The sequence below is a fragment of the Callospermophilus lateralis genome, chromosome 1 (assembly GCF_048772815.1).
Source record: "Callospermophilus lateralis isolate mCalLat2 chromosome 1, mCalLat2.hap1, whole genome shotgun sequence".
Classification (NCBI taxonomy): Eukaryota; Metazoa; Chordata; class Mammalia; order Rodentia; family Sciuridae; genus Callospermophilus; species Callospermophilus lateralis.
The window spans coordinates 48,614,511-48,631,823 of NC_135305.1; the positions used below are offsets into that span (position 1 = coordinate 48,614,511).

The 17,313-nt window shown below is 35.3% G+C and overlaps 1 protein-coding gene across 1 annotated transcript in view; it reads right to left on the bottom strand.

The window, feature by feature from the left end:
* Iqub (IQ motif and ubiquitin domain containing) overlaps positions 1-17,313 on the bottom strand; it is a 56,930-nt gene that overhangs the window by 8,398 nt on the left and 31,219 nt on the right. Inside the window, exons 8-10 of the mRNA XM_076853537.2 lie at positions 13,981-14,151; positions 9,757-9,933; positions 3,514-3,762 (exon numbers count right to left, since the gene is read on the bottom strand). Coding sequence (XP_076709652.2) covers positions 3,514-3,762; positions 9,757-9,933; positions 13,981-14,151 — 597 coding nt within the window. The remainder of the gene's footprint in view (positions 1-3,513; positions 3,763-9,756; positions 9,934-13,980; positions 14,152-17,313) is intronic.

A 17,313-nucleotide genomic window follows, 5' to 3' on the forward strand; every position in this document is an offset into this window, starting at 1 on the left:
GATGCCATTATTGTGGTTGTGTATGAGGTAGCATTACATTGGTCACATATTCGTATATAAGGATAGGAAAGATATGTCAGATTCATTCTACTGTCTTTTTCTATTCCTAGTCCCTCTCCCCTCTCTTCATTCCCCTTTGTCTAGTCCAATGAACTTCTAATCTTTCCTTCCCTTGCTGTGGGTTAGCATCCACATATCGGAGAGAACATTCTGCCTTTGGTTTTTGGGGACTGGCTTATTTCACTTAGCATGATATTCTCTATCTCCATCCATTTACCAGCAAATGCCATAATTCCATTTTTCTTTATGGCTGAAAATATTCAATTGTGTACATATACCACATTTTCTTTATCCATTTATCTGTTGAAAGGCATCTGGGTTGGTTCCATAGCTTGGCTATCATGCATTGAATGGCTAAAAACATTCAACTGGTTGTGTCACTGTAGTTTCCTGATTTTAAGTCCTTTGGTATGTATAAACTGAGGAGTGGGATAACTGGGTCAAAGGTTATTCCCTTCCAAGTTTTCTAAGGAATCTCCATATTGCTTTCCAGAGTGTTGCACCAGTTTGCATTCCCATCAATAATGTATTAAGTGAAACTTTGTCCCCACATCCTCTCTAACATTTATTGTTATTTGTATTCTTCGTAATTGCCATTCTGACTGGGGTGAGATGGAATCTCTTTACTTATTTATTAACTGTTTCTCATCTTTTACTTCCCACCTCTGTAGAACATCAGCTCTGGAACAGTGAGAATGTTATCTTTTTTTTCCCCTTCTATATCATTATATCTTAAAAAGCTACCTGTGTACACAGCAGGAATTAATAATTCTGTTAAGTGGATGAATTAACAAAAGTCTATCCTTATACAAACAAAGTATAGTACAAAGTCAAAAATAAAAATTTTAAATGTTTATGAAAAGATTTTAATTACATATAATTATTACAGAAGTCATTTTACACTCATTCATTCCCTTGTGTCCTTGGAAGTTAGTTACTTTGCTGTTTAAAATTTAATAAAAATTTTAAAAAATCTAGCAAGAAACTTTTGGATTTTCACGAAAAAGTTCTTTTCATGAGTTATCTTTCCTCCCTTTCTAGTTAATGATCACTGTCATATCAACAGAATTAACCTATTTTGACCTGGCATGATATTCCCATATGAATCGAAAATGAAGAAATGGAAATAAGAAAGTAAGATTTTTGGAAAGTCCATGTCTACAATAAAAACAGCATTTTTTCTCTTTACAATTATAATTTTCAAGATGTATTTGTTTTAAAACCTCTCTGACACTGACAGTTTTATGTACTAGTCAAGATCTTTGGCTTCAGAAATACCCTGCTTATTTATTTTCAATCAACAATATCCTTTTTTCAATTGATTCACATAATATCCACACCTTTTAACGTGAGTAACAGCCCCCAAAGTGTGTTTCTGCTCCTGTGTAAGCTGCCCCCACCCCAGGACTTCCACAGAAGTGCTTCCAGGTCTCCACTGCCCTACCCATCGCACACCACAGTGGTGTGCCCAGCTCCAGGTAGTCTTGCAACCTGCTACCAGAATGGGGGGCTCTCTCAATTCTGCCCCAGTTCCCAGCAATGCCTGAAAAGAAGCTACACAAGCCCACTTTTCTGGAATAGCCTCTGATAATAGTGTCTGTCAAGGACTTCTGCACATTGCATAAATGATAATTTTTCCCCTTTGGAACAAAATAGAATAAATTGGGAGACCACAAACACCCATCCCAAAGTGCTAATGTATACAGTAGCACTATAGAAGAGTGCCTATAGAGTCCCATAAGGAATATTTATGTGCCTTTTTGCTATCTTAATGTTTCTATTAATGAATATTTTAAAAATCATACCCCTCAACTTGCTTTAAATATAGGAATATTTGTAATTGGATATTATAATTGCCCATAGTTTCTGCTCCAGGGAAGGCAGAGAAAAGCATAGGACCTGGCCTCTTCTCACAGCTCCCTTCTCCTCTTCAAGGTCATTACCAAGCTATTCCTCACTGCCCATTCCTTATTCTTGGAAAAGTCTAAAGTTATTATATGTTTTAAAACTGAAGAGATATCTTCTCATTTTGGGGTAGACGAAACAGTGAAAATAATACCCTATTATTACTTAGTATCATCTAGAATGCATTTCAAAAGGAACTGTGAAGAGAATCTTGACAGATACATTGAAATGTATTGCTTAAAGCGTTGTTTTTCAGAGCCAAGAAAGGCCAAGCAAAAAGGACACCACCTCTAAGCGAAGCAAGGGCTTCCCACCATTTTTGGAAAATGAGGCTTCTTAACCTATGCCTGTCTCAAGTAGGAACAGGACAAGTAGAAACAGGACTCTGATTGGAACAGCTGCCTCACACGGGACTCACCTTGACAGCACTATAAACCACCTGTGTTTGCCACACCTCTATTTCCCAGCACTTCTGAGCGAGCCAGAGGGGTCCTCCATTGTTTCCTAATTATTTCACTCTACCACACCCCACCTTCCTTCCTCTTGTGCTCTTTCACTGTCCCTTCTAGAGATATCTTTCAGTGGCCAGAATCAGAATACGTTACAGATATTTCCTCCTTTAAATTCGATAGAGGAGATGATCCTAGTCTTAACAGAGGGAAATCTACAAGCCTTGTTGGACATCATAATCATTTTTTTCCACTTATTCATCTTATTTAAACAATTCACTGCCTTATCCTCTACTAATTCTTTTAATCATTGCAATAGCTCTAGGAGTAGGTACTATGAATATCCCCATTTTACAGGCAAGTAGGTTGAGGAGCATACAAGTTAAGCAGCATGTCAAGACACAGCTGTTGAAGCAGAGTTCAAATTTGTTTTGCTGCCTCCGACATCCGGCTCTGTGTCTTTCATCTATCTATCCCTCCCCCCCCCCCCCTCTCTCTCTCTCTCTCTCTCTCTCTCTCTCTCTCCTGCATTTCCCCCAACAGCACTAAGTGTATTATATTTCCCTCATCTAAAAATCAGATGCCCATAATGCCTGCCATCTCTGCTGCCCAACACAGTGCCACCTCTGGCCCTGGGTCTTCCTGAACAATGTTCTTGAACCTGTGACACTTTGTTTGTCATGGTCACCAGACTCATTCCCACTCATTCTTCTGTCTCTTCCTGTAGGTCATATCTTCAAGGAAGCCTTTTCTGGCCCACAGATCAGCTTAAGTTCCCTTTCTAAATCCTGCATGGTCTCCATACTTCTCCTCATCACACTGTCATCTGCTGTTACAGGGACTTGTCCTACTTTTTAATGTCTATCTTTTCTAGGATGGAGGGTCTGGTCACTAGTGCATCTCCAGGACAGAGCACAGTACTTACATACCAAGAACATGTCTACGCCTACAACTCAGGGCTGGAATCACTGCCCACATTAGGAAAACAGCGGGTGGTATTTCACACCCAAGCACACGTTCAACTGCAACCACTTCCTGTCAAGACATCATCCTTGACGGACGCATTTCAGCCAGGAATGGCACCCCATATGGACCATACCTGCATCAAGAAAGCAATTTGAGAGTCATCTTCATAATCAGCCTCTGAAGAGTACAGCCGCTGAAGTAAACACTTGTACTTCAAAAATGCTTCTCGTTGTTTAGCCTCATTCTGGAGATTAGTGCAGTGGCGACATCTGTATACGTGCCTCGAAGTGGATGAGATGGCAAATTCCGTAGAAGGCAAATAGAGCTGGCAATTGCGGCAAAAGTAAATCTTCTTGTAAAATTTCAGTGGGTCTTGAGGGACCTAAAGAGCAGGAAAAGAAAAAGAAAAGAGAAGGTGCAAAAATCAGGCCAAACACTCATCAGAAGCGCTGCGCAGTAATGTTTAGAGTGAGTTTCAAATTGGCTAATTTAAAAAGTCATATTTCTCCTGAACTTGCTAATCTATACAAAATTTAAATCCCATAATCTATACAAAATTTATTTACCCTGCCAAAATATTGAAAATCTGTGTCATTCATTAACCCCTAGAAACATGTGGAAAATCACTAGAAAATTGACAGGAAAAAAAAGTAGTGGGCAGAGTCTTTCAGCACTTATTTGAAAAGAGTTCAGATTTTTATTCTATTTTACCTAATAATTTCTATAGGCAAAATAACCAGTCTCGCATATAAATGCAAGTCCACTATGCCAATTGTTCTTCTCATTTCATGAATTTAAAAAATGAATTCGAATTAGTTAATGATTGATTTTCAATATTTGAAACTCCATATCTAAAGCTGTGGGCAGGAAGTAATTCCATCTTAGAAGATTCAACCCAATTGTTCTTTATGGGCCAAAGTACCATGAAGGAAGGAAGGAAGAGGGAGGAAGAAAGGGAAGTAGAACACTTTCAACCCAGACTGAACAAAGACTTACTTATATAAACCAGTCTTTCCTAATCTATGGTGCATCCATATTTCTGGCTCTGTGAGAAGAAAGATTAAGCAGCAACATAGTTGGCATTTGATATATGAAACTTTCAAAAATATATTTTTGTTGTTTTGTGTTGTCAGTGCTGGGGATAGAACCCAGTGCCTCACACATGCTAGGCAAGTACTCCACCACTGAGCTATATCACCACACTCAAAAATATGTTAACAAGGAAGGAAATAGGCAACAATGTTCACTTGTGTCTTTTTTCTCTTACTCAAGGTAAATTTATAGTATTGACGACATAATCCATTCTTATGATTTACTTTGTTCTGATCATCTGTTTCTGTACTTTCCCTTCTAGTCTGCTTTACTTTTCCCAAATGTTCCATCTTCCTGAAGAATAATATTCTTTGAAAATGTCATTGTTCGCTGCCTAATAATTTTTTGAAGATAACAATATGTACATTAAAAAGATAGTTAATTGTTCTGGAGGAAAAAAGAGTGATCTCGACATATAATCAAATAACTCAAAGACAACATTTCTGGGTTCTTATTCTGGGATCCATTTACTTAATATTATTTTCCTTCCTCTTAGGAATTAAACTAGACATTATATCAGTCAGCTCATGAAAGCCAGTTAGGAATGATAGACCATTGTGAAACCATGAGAAATTTTTCTCTACCACCCTGAAACTGTATAAGACGAAAACTTAACCCTATTAGGCTTATGATGGCAGAAAACTCTTAATTAAACTAAGCTACATAATTTGGGGATGGGGGCAGAGGATTAGTGGTATTTCTACAAATTCTTGTTCCACTAAGCAAACTAAAAATGTACAAGGAGCCACTCTTCTTTAAAGTCAGTAACATTTTTTTAATCCTAGCATGTAGTTTGAGATATTAAAGGATGTATCCCAAAAAAATAGAAGCAGCAAAGATTATCTGAAGATTTTCCCTAAATAGTAGAAAAAAATCTTAAATCCTTTGTTTTGAATATTTTCACAAAGGCATGAGCCAAACAGAAAAGTAATTTTAAATTGGATTAAAAATTAAATGGGTTATAGGTTGAATTTACTTGATAGAAGTTATTTAGAATGATCATTTTGACTTTTTAAAAATTTTTTTATTTATTCTAATTTGTTATACATGATGGCAGAATGCAATTCATTTCATATTACATGTATAGAGCACAATTTTTCAAGACACTGTTTGTACACAAAGTATTTCTTTTGAAGGTATGAGAACTTCATTTTTGGCATAATTTCTAAGTTTACCTCATTTGGGGAAGAAGTTTGTCTTAATTTTGTTTGATAGAATTCTTTCTAAAATGTTTTAAATTTTCCTTTCTTTAAAATTAAAGCATACAGAACATAATGTAATCAGGTATGTCATTTTTAGGATAAATTAGAATATTTTATGAGCATATTCTATAGTATTGTGGTAACAGACCCTTGAATTGGTTGATTATTGCATAGTGTATCTGCTTCCCTTTTCGATCTAAAACAGTTGTCCTTTCCCACTGTTTTAACTGTTCCTACCTATGAGGCACACATATCTTTCCAAATTTTACTTTTACACTGTTTGAGGATGAAAAAACAAATACCCAGTTTTGCTATAACTTCTACTCCAGTGGATTTAAATGTTATCCAAATGATCAATCAGTATTTGCAACTCTAACTCCTTCTCAGAACTTTCTACAGGAACAGAAAACAACAAAAGAAATACTGACTTCCCAAAAACTCAGCTTCTCTTTTCCAAGACATGATCTTTGGAGAATTTCTCCTCTGATTCTTAGCATGTGGTTATGAGTTTGCTTCCTGCTCCACAATTGTACCCTCAGATCCCGGTGAACCATCTTTATGTCTTCTGTGTTTTACATATTACCAGGCATACAGAAAATGTCAAAAAAAAAAAAAAGTTTGTACTTGAATAAGGTTAAATATAAATAGATAAAACTAGTATGGGTTACTCTTGTGGAATTAAATATATTGGTTTAAATTCAAGATTGAAGCAGCTATTTCAGGTGTTCAAAGATGATCTAAGGTGCTCCTATGTTACTGAATTCAATTACAGCTTCAACTGCTGTTTGCGTGAGCATTGAGTAAGGCAGGAAAGACTGCACTCCAGGTTATTAATGCTGATTGTCTCAAGAGATTCAAGAGTAGGAAATCAAACTGAGGAAGGGTCGATGAGGAACAAAATAGTATAATCTGAGGAAGAAAAATACGGTCATCTCCATTAATGCAAGAAAAATATTTGGTAAATTCAGTATGGATCCCTTACTCAAACAACCAGAGATCAAAAGCAAAACCACTATCAAGAAATCAGGAATTGAAGAGGCACTCTTTAACTAGATAAAGGGCATCTCCGGGGTTCATTATCTGTGCCGTTTTGTCACTTGTAGCCCTGTGTCCTACAAATTTCAGTGGTGTTGATCTCAGGGACTAATGAGAGTCTTGATCTCTCTCTTCAACCCAGGGAATCCTCTTCTCTTTGTATTGTAGCATGGACAGTTTTTCGGGGCAGTAAAATAAGACCACTGTAGGGCTGCTTCATTTGTTTTCTGTCTCTTAAGAACCACACTCTTCCATTGCCTGGTGTCTTAAAAAACATGGATTCTCCTTTTTCCATTTTAGTCATATAACTCCAACTTACTTCATCTTGGCCAGAAGTGAAAGAAAGTGATCAATTATATTTGACAAAGGTGCCAAGACAATTAATTATAAAACTGTCTTTAAACGGGGGGTGGGGTGGGGGGGTGGCAATTCACAAAACAAAAGAAGAAAATAGCCTTAAGTAATCCTTCATACCTTATAAAGAATATCTGAGAATGGATGAGAGCCCTAATTGTAAAACTTACAATGACAAAATTATAAAATAAAAAACAGAAGAAAATACCTGTGGACTTTGATATTAGGCAAAGATTTCTTAAATACTAAACCAAAAGCAAGATCCATTTTTTAAAATGAATAAATTGAGACTTATTGTAAAAACTTCTCTATTAAAGACACTACTAGAAAAATGAAGACACACAGAAAGAGATATTTTCAATTCATATTTCTGACAAAGAATTTACATACAGAATATATTTTGTAAATTCTCAAAATTTAATAATGAGAAAATAACCATAAAAATAAAGAAAGATGGCAAAAGATACGTGCAGACATATCAATCACCAAAAAGGTCTATGTATGGCAAAATGGATATGAAAAGATGTTCAATATTATTATCATTACTTTTATACTTATCATTAGCTATTAAGGGAATAAAAATTAAAATATATAAGACACCACTACAAAATTTGTTAGAATTCTCAAAATTAAAAACTGATATACAAGTATTGATAAGGATGTGAAGTAACTGGAACTCCCACACATGCAGCATTTGAGAATTCAACCTTGAACTACTAGTTTGGAAAAAAAGTTTAGCAGTCTATTATAAATGTAAATCTGTATTTACCAGGTGGCTCAACAATGCTACTCCCAGTAGCATTTAAAAATGAGAAAATGTAATCCCAACCCACTTACCTCAAAACTTTTTTTATATATATGACAGTGGAATGCATTACAATTCTTATTACACATATAGAGCATAATTTTTCATATCTCCGGCTGTACACAAAGTATATTCACACCAATTCATGTCTTCATTCATGTACTTTGGATAATAATGATCATCACATTCCACCATAATTAATAACCCCATGCCCTTCCCCTTCTCCTCCAACCCCTCTGCCCTATCTCCAGTTCATCTTTTCCTCCCATGTTCCCCCTTACTATCCCACTATGAATCAGACTCCTTATATCAAAGAAAACATTCAGCATTTGGTTTGGGGGATTGACTAACTTCACTTAGCATTATCTTCTCTAACTCCATCCATTTACCTGCAAATGCTATGATTTTATTCTCTTTGGGGTATTACCCTCAAACTTATAATCACGTGTTTACAGGTTTTTATTCATAAAAGCCCCAACTCTAAACTCAAAATTTCCTGTAGAGATAAAAGGATAAAAGTGAAGCTTATGTGTATCCAGACAATAAGATAATTGCTCAGTCATAGCAAGGGACTACTATACACTCAATAGCATGGGTGAATCTCAAAAGAAAGAGTTAGTCTCAAAAGACTGCATGATAGCATGATTTCACTTAGATGAAATTATAGAATAGATCAAATTATGGAAATAAAGTGCAGGTCAGTCAGTGTTTGCCAAGGGTTGGGGGGTCAGGAAAAGTGCTGACTACGAAGAGCAGCATAAAGGAAATTCTCTCTGGTGACAGAAATATTATTACCTAGAGTGCACTGTTAGTTACATGACTTAACACATTTGTCAGAATTCACCAAAAAGAGTAAATTTTGCCAAAGGTAAATTTAAAACATGAATAAAATAATATGGGAAGTGCAGAATACAAAATTCCCACTAAGGTTTTTATGAATATGTATGAACTACATTAGTCTATAGAGAAAGACTAGAAGTTAACTTGAACAAATGAACCACTGATTGAAATAATACAATGAGCAACTTTTCTCTTGGACTTCCATTATAATTTAATATGCTTTTAACAATATAATTAAGGTTCCAAAATAAATTACATTCTTCTAAAGGTTTTGTCTAAATATTGGGATTCTGTTTTGTCAAAAAGCTAAAATATTTAGTCTGCTCCTTAAATTATAACTTTAAAAATAATCATTGAAATAAAACACAATGTATAATTCTTTGGCAATCCCCTCCCCTTAATCCCAATTTACTGAAAGTGTTTTAAATGATTTTGCACCGTATGAAAGCAATAAGGCACTTATCTTGGCGTAGGACCACAAAATCCCCCAGAAACCAAAGCATGCCAGAGTTGGAGAACACATTTTAATTCAAACACAATTTACATTTGGATTTTCCTCAGAATATCTATAGGGGTCTGTTCACTAATCAGTATAGCTATGTGCTAAGTATTTTAGGGAAGTTAAATAAGGTGCAACATGCAATCTAAGAAATGAAAAGTTTAACTCTTCCATGAAGGAGCGGACATGAATGAGAGTTGAGTCTCTAAATATAAGTAGGATTTGGTTGATGAAATAAAATAGCAGAGCATTCTGGGTGGAAACAGCAGTGTGTGTAAAGCATCAAGGTGTGAGATACTAGATGAATTCACAACTGGAACATTGGTTTAGTTATTTTGAGAAAAATTCAAGGCTAGAATTACAGGCATAGAAGTTAAATGAGTAAGTATAGTTTATCAACATACTAATCATTCAAAGGAAATTTCACCAATAAAATGATCTTCCACTAGATTCCAAATAAAGAGTTAAAGCAAAATTTGAGCATCTTGCAATTTAACATATTGCATCTAGGATTATGAAAAAGGAATACAGGGTAAAAAAATAGAGTACCTTCAAGTATCTTGCCACTTCGGGATTAAACAAAGGTGTTTTAATATATTGAAAAAAGAGTGTTGCAATTCTTTTTCTGAGTCCTTCAAGGTTATAAGGTTTTACTCCTCTCATCATAAGGTCAACTTCTCTATCAATCAGTTCTAGGATTTCCTGGGTCAGTTTACATTCATGTTCCTATACAAAACACAAAATATTCAATATAAAATTATAAAAATCACTGTTTGTTTTCAAATTTATTACCGAACCAAACCAGAGGCTACATTTTAAGAGAAATGATACAATACTGCTAGAAGTAGAAATTATTATAACCAATTGGGGAAAAATTAACATTGTCTATTAGTAGAGTTGATATGCATAGTCATTGGACCAGTCATTATGCTCTTGTGCCTCAAAGAAATGCACGTCTGGGGCTATTGTTCACAGGAGCCAAAAAACTAGACATAAGAAACATCCATAAACAAAATGATTGCCTAAACAAATTACAGTTTATTTGTACAATGGAATATTATCTAACTTATGGAAATGAATGAACTCTAGCTTTATAAAATAATATGCTTAAATCTTACAAAGTGATTTTTAAGCAAAATAAGCAAGATGAAACAATACAGTATGATTTAAGAAAATTCAAAAATAAGCAACACTAAACCATATTATTTATACAGAGGTGGTAAAACTAAAGAAAAAACAAGGAAATGTCTACCATGCAAGTCAGCATGATAGTAAGCGCTAGCAGACAAGAGGACTGCAATCAGGTGGGAAAGGGGTTTGTGATTAGAAATTATAAAGTAATAATAATGAATGAAGATAAATAAGAAAGCCCAGGTAAGAGTTCCAGGATAAAAGCAGTACTTATAAGTAGTAAAACAGAAATACTTTCCTCCAACTGTCCAGAGGAGAACAAGATAATACAGTTAGAAGGCAATGAGCAGGAGTAAAATAACGTTCTTTCATGCTTCTTAACACTTACTTGGTAAATTTAATATGAAAGTCTGCATCAGCGGTCCTTCACCCTGCAGGCATTCTAGAAGGAACTGGGGGAGGTTTTGATATTGTCTTCACATTTGAGGATCTAATTTAACTGCCCTAAGATGAGACCTAAATATCACTCTTATTTATTCTCATACTCCTTCATGATCTCTTTCTCTCTCAAGCTCCCTAGAAGGTTATAAGGTATATTCAGGTTTAAGATTCTGTGTTAGTAATTGTCATCAAAATAAAACCTGTTGTTCACAGAGGGCTCCCCATTAGTGAGAGACAATATGTATACATCTATATATATGTGGATAGATATGTACACATATACATATTCTTGAAGTGACTAATTTTACTAATGATGAAACTAATTTTCAGAAATATTAAGGAACTTATTCAAGGTTGTACAATCATAAGTGAATAGAGTCAGAATTTAAGGTATGCTCACCTACCTTAATCCTCCATCAAAATACTGTTAAATATGTATATGTATATGTATATCTGAATATTTTAAGTTGAAACATTAATATGCATGAGTTATCTTTTGAATTCAACATTGGAATTTTTAATTAACTGGGTACTGCTCCTTATTTGGTCAGGTAGGGATTCCTACTGCATTCCCTATCTTTCTTTTGCTCTCTACAAATGTCATGTTTATTTCTTGCCTCTACAACTACTGATCCCCCTCTCTACCTAACTAGCATTATCTATCAAGACTGATCACTACACTACATAGGATCTTTGAAAAGGCAATCCAGAGCAAAAGCAATGAAAGTCTGTGCTCTCAACATAGGCAGAAAGGCAAGATACTATGGGAACTTGTCTCCCAATAAGAACCATCTACTCAGCTTATTTGATGTATTTTAAGAGTGCCATGTGTGTGTCTTGGTGCAATTTCTTCTCAAAAGAATTAGAGTGCTTAGCAGTTAGAATCCACCTGAGGCTACCTCAGAGAAACAATGATGGGATTGTGAGAATCTTAACACAATCAGCGAATTGATCCCTGATGGTATTGACTGAGTGGTAACTGGAGGCAGGTGGGGTGTGGCTGGAGGAAGTGGTTCTTGGAAGCCTGGCTATATGGTATATATTTTCTGTCTGGAGAGTGGTCCCCCTCCCTCTCTTCCTCCCCCTCCCCCTCCCCTTCCCAATGTGAGCTGCTTCTTTCTGCCACACTCTCCCACCATGATGCTCTGCCTCACCTTGACATCTTGAGCCCTGAGGAATGGAGCCAGCCTTCTATGGACTAAGACATCTGAAATTGTGAGCCTTCAAATAAACTTTTCCTCCTCTATTGTTCTGGTCAATCAGTTAGTCACAGCAGCAAAAAAGTTAACTAAAACAGTCATGCTTTCTTGGTGATATCCTGACTCAAATGACCAATTACTAGAGATTGGGGACATAAAGGCCCAGGACCCTCTGAGAATCAGGGGTAAGTGGAAACAAAAAAGAAAAGGGAACTTGGCCCAGGTCCAGCTCTGAATGGATACTAATTGGTCATAGAGACTTTAAGCATTCATTCCCCAGTCCTTGAATTCATATCTGGAATGGAATACTTGGTAGTTGGCACAACCACTCTACTCTTGATCTTTTGACCTGTAGATTAAGAAATATACTGATGGAAAAGATCATATGGAAGCCTCTGAAACTGCTCTATCCTAGAAACAAAGAGAATGGAAATAGAATTGACCCCACTTACTCCCTAATGGGGACAGTGAAGAATATGTTTGACACTCGGACAGTAGGCATGTCTTGGTATACCCTTGCCTGATTTTGACAACAAATGGAAGTCTAGACTCCTTAGCCTGAGAAAAGCATAGTAATATGTAGTCTAGAGCTCTGAAGGTGTGGTCACCCCAAGTTATTGGCCACCCAGATTAGTCAGGGTGCTAGAGTGATGGAAATCTAAAATGGGTAGCAGAGGAAAGAGAGGAAAGAGTATCTGTGTGGCCTTAAAGCCAATGGCTACAACAGGGGCTGCAGTTGTTCTCATTAACCACACTCCTGTAATTTTTTCCAGGAAGAAAGGGCTTATCCAGATCAGAGGAACTATTCCCCAAACTTACATGAAACAAGTGTATCAAAAGCAATTTGTGCAGGGTATGCTATAGTCAGATCTGCAGCTCTCACACTCCCCCTCCTGGCCAGTCATGGACCAACAACTCTCAACTGAATTCCTTTGTGAAAATTCTGTTTTTATTATTATAATTTTTAGTACATATTAATTGTGTACAGAATATCGGTTTCATTGAGACAATTTGATAAATGCATATAATGTACTTTGATCATATTTATTCTATTTCTTCACTCCCCATGTCCCCTTCCTCTTCGCTGACAGCCTCCTTCCACTTTCATATCTACGCTTTTCCCCCCCTAGATTCCACATATGAGAGAAAACATGAGCTACTTGTCTTTCTGAGTCTTACTGCACTCTGAGAAAGAGGTGCCTCATACAAAATCACACTTCTTTTCCAGTGTCAGTTCACATCTAGTAGAAGGTCCATGTGGGAGTGAAAGGTCCTGCCCCTTGCTTCAATTCAGCAGGACTCTGGAGGGCCGACCCAGCTTCAGAGTTCCCAGAGAAACTGGCTAAAGTCATTGTGGAGACTTCACTGCAGGTGAACTCCATTTGCCCAATCCTGCTTTCTATACTGCCTCACACCAGTGATCTTGAGTGCACTCTGGTGAACCTCTAAACACAAACCCCATACTAGAGCCGGTTTCTTGAGGAAACTTGACCTGTGCCATCCATTAACTTTATTTTCATTAAAAGCAGAATTTAAAACACAGAAGTCAATAATGGATGAGAAAAAGAGATTTGAAAAATACTATATGATACTGCTTTAAAACTGTGAAAAACAGCTTTTCATTGGAAAATGTCCAAAAGTGTAGATAATAATTGCTGTTTTGTGGAAATGAGTTAATTATTAATCTCATGCAATTTATTTGCTTACATTTGCATGCATTGCATAGATACATTTACATTTCAAATATTCATTAAGCTCTGCTTACATTTTATTATGTAGTATAATATATATTTAAGAGCTTTTAGGTAAATATTAATTAACAAACCATATCCTTCCCAAATGATGTCAAAATAACATAATTGTTGATACAATAAAATACATATACACATTTATTAAAAATATTTATAATTACTTAACAAAAAATACTTTACTTATACTGCTAATAGCTAATTTTACTATTTATTTTGAACTCTACACCAAAACTAGGAAAAAGTAAACCTACCTTCACAGTATGTTTAAGTGTTAAGAGTATATCCACTCTCTCATCTTGAGAGAGATTCCTCAGTGTAATGCACTTATAGATGTTCTGCAGTTCTCTGGCTCTGATGGTGAACTGGGTATCCATCTCAACCGTTTTGCCATCAGATCTTCTCCATATCTTTGGAGCTGAACACTTTAAAATAATATTGTGTTTAGAATTCTAGTTGATTAGAGGTTAAAAATAACAATTTTGTTCCTTCCTCTAAAAGTTTACCCTAACATCATTCATAATTAAAAGTAGCACTAAAACTTAGGAAAATTAATTGAAGAATTTATAGATCAGGCTAACATAAAACATTTTAGGAAAAAAATGAGCTGTTCTGTCAATAGAAAAGTCTTCTACAGATTTCAGAATCTGCAATCAACCTGCACTAATTGGTATGCTGAATGGCTTTATGGGCATGTAGAATTACTCATTAGCCCCAGGTAGGGACAGGGGGCATGCATTAAGAATGTTAAGAATATTTTATCTGCTTGGTTCAACTATGTTGAGTGTATATAATAAATGTGTCTTGATTATGCCCTGCCAATTGCAGACAACTTTTATGTAGCAGTTGTGACAATCTTCAATGTTTTCAGACCTAAAGATACACCAGAAAGGGATTTTTATGGTTTGGGGCCCTACACAAAAAAATCTATAACAAGTTCAAACTTCTTCACAAAGCAGATGTCCATAGTGAAACAACTATACAGTAAGTCTTCTCTATCTGTGGGTTCCATATACTCAGATTCAACCAACCACAGATCAAAAAATAATTTTAAAAAATTTTGTCTGTACTGAATATATAGGCCTTTTCTTTTTCTTGTCATTATTCCCTAAACAACAAGTGTAATAACTATTTGCATAGTACTTACATTGTATTAGGTATTATAAATAATCCAGAGGCTTAAAGTACACAAGAAGGCATACATAGGTTATATACCAATACTATGCCATTTTATATAAGGGACTTGAGCAACTGTGGATGTTGGTATCCACTGGGGGTCGTCCTGGAACCAATCTGCCATGGGTTTGAGGGGACATCTGCACTTAACTATCTTAGCAGTGCTATGATCCCTGCTACCTTGATGTTAGTTAAAATTCTCACTTCCTATTTCCAAATCTGGCTTAGTAATTCCCAACCTAGTCTCCCCCTGAGCCAAGGGCCAAAGATGGAGTTCACTTGCCTTGAAATTCATTTAAAGGAGAGGAGGTCAAAGACCAGAGACAGGACACAGAATTAGTTCTTCCAGACTAGAGGACACCAGGATAATCTGTAATGTTGGGGCCTCTCTGTTTGCCACTGCTTCTGTTCTCTCCTACCAAGTTTTTGTAGGTTAACTGATAATTGCTATGGGGTTCATAAGGACCTCAATTTGTGCCCAATTATGCCATACCTGCAGCCCTTTAAATCCTAGATTTAATTTGAAACTTAAAGAGAAGATGTATGCATTGGAACAAATCATTAGGAATGTAGAATAACCAAATGGAAACATAATATAAGGCAGTTATTCAAAACGTCAGTGTTATCAAGAATTTTTTTGGTTATAACACCAATATACCTTTAATTTTTTACATTTTATATTAGCTAAATTATATTGATCACTACAAAATTACCTCTTACAAACAACTGCATTTAATATAGTTTCAAAATAATGGCATCATATTCTGTTCAAAGTGAAAATAAATGTAGTTCACAGGTAGAGAACTTCATTAGAAACTTTAAATTCTCAATTCCAGTTGTAATACAAAAATTGAGAAGCTGTAGCCCTGTAATTAATTTATATTAGGTCATAAAAATAATATTAAATAATGTATTGTTAATTAGCAGACTAATAAAATTATACAAAATTGATTGAAGAATTATAAAAATGAAATAGAGCAATAAAATATTTTATTATTTAATTATTTTCACTTAGAAATAAAATAATTTAAAATGGATACAGCCTCATTTGTTAGTAAGCCTCAACATGTTACTGAAGTACAACACTGGTTTCAAAATTCCTTTTAAAATTTTGAAGGAATAAGCAAGCTTAGTCTGAGTTTAATACTGCAATATTCTAAAGTCCAGCTAATATATTAATCATTGCATGAAATTTTTCTCAGGGTGTTTCTATTAAATGTAATTTACTTTCTACCAGTGATGTGGACAATACTTTTTTCTCTGCAGGTTGGTTACTTACTTCATTTGTAATAGTCCTTAAAATGTTTTTATGAAATGCCTACTTTATCTACTTCACTATATTTTTTCTTCAGTTGATGCTTTGATTTAATTCTACATTCTCTCCCTCCAAGTTTCTGGCCCTGTGGAATCTGGTACAACATAATAATATTTTGGGTCTTTCCAAATATGTTCTTTATACAAATACTTCTTACCCTTCAATTTTGAATTCAAACCCTACATTTTTTATAAAGAGTCATCTAATACTATGGTTTGAGCCAACAATGTATCTAAAATTCTTTTACACCTGTAGAAACACTCACACAAACATGGAGGGCCTGTATCTTACTCAGGCCAATGAAAGCTGGATCCATATTGTTCTATAATTGTTTTATGATTATTACTCCTATTTCTCCCAAAAGACTATAAGAAATAAATTCTTCATATAATTCTATATATTTCTCAGGCCTAAATTATTTATTCATTCATTTGTTCAACAAATATTTACTATGTTTACTAAATAGTACTATGTGAGTACTGTGAGTACAGTGAGTAAATAAAATACTGTCCTGATGTCAAGAACTCTCAAATCTTATGGGATGGAAAGTTAAGAAAATAAGTAATTAAAAGAAAGAGTGAGGGCTGGGGTTGTGGCTCAGAGGTAGAGCGCTCGCCTAGCATGCACGAGGCACTGGGTTTGATCCTCAGCACCACATAAAAATAAAATAGATGTTAAAAAAATAAAAGAAAGGGTGAATGGAGTAAATGACTACAGGTTAGTAGATAACTATGGGTTGCTATAAAGCACTAGGCTGGTGAAAAGAAAATAGTATCTAAGAGGAAAACTGAAGAATAACTAGGAGTTAATAAAATAAAGAGAACTGAGTGATAAAACCAAAGAGTCCCAGATCTGAAGTTCCAGTTCCCTAGAGCTAATGGAGATAATATTAAAAAATCCATTTGGCAAAGGTGTTTTTATTCTTGGGCGTATTTCTGCCAACACTGATAGCTTGGTCTTTAAGAGTAAGCTTCTTTGATTTTAGGTCTTAAGGTGTTTTTCACTCTGTCGCAGAAAAATGTCAACTTTGCTTATTTCTCTTTCCTACTTCCTTTTTTTCTTTGAATGCTTTGGCTATAATAAGAACTGTACAACA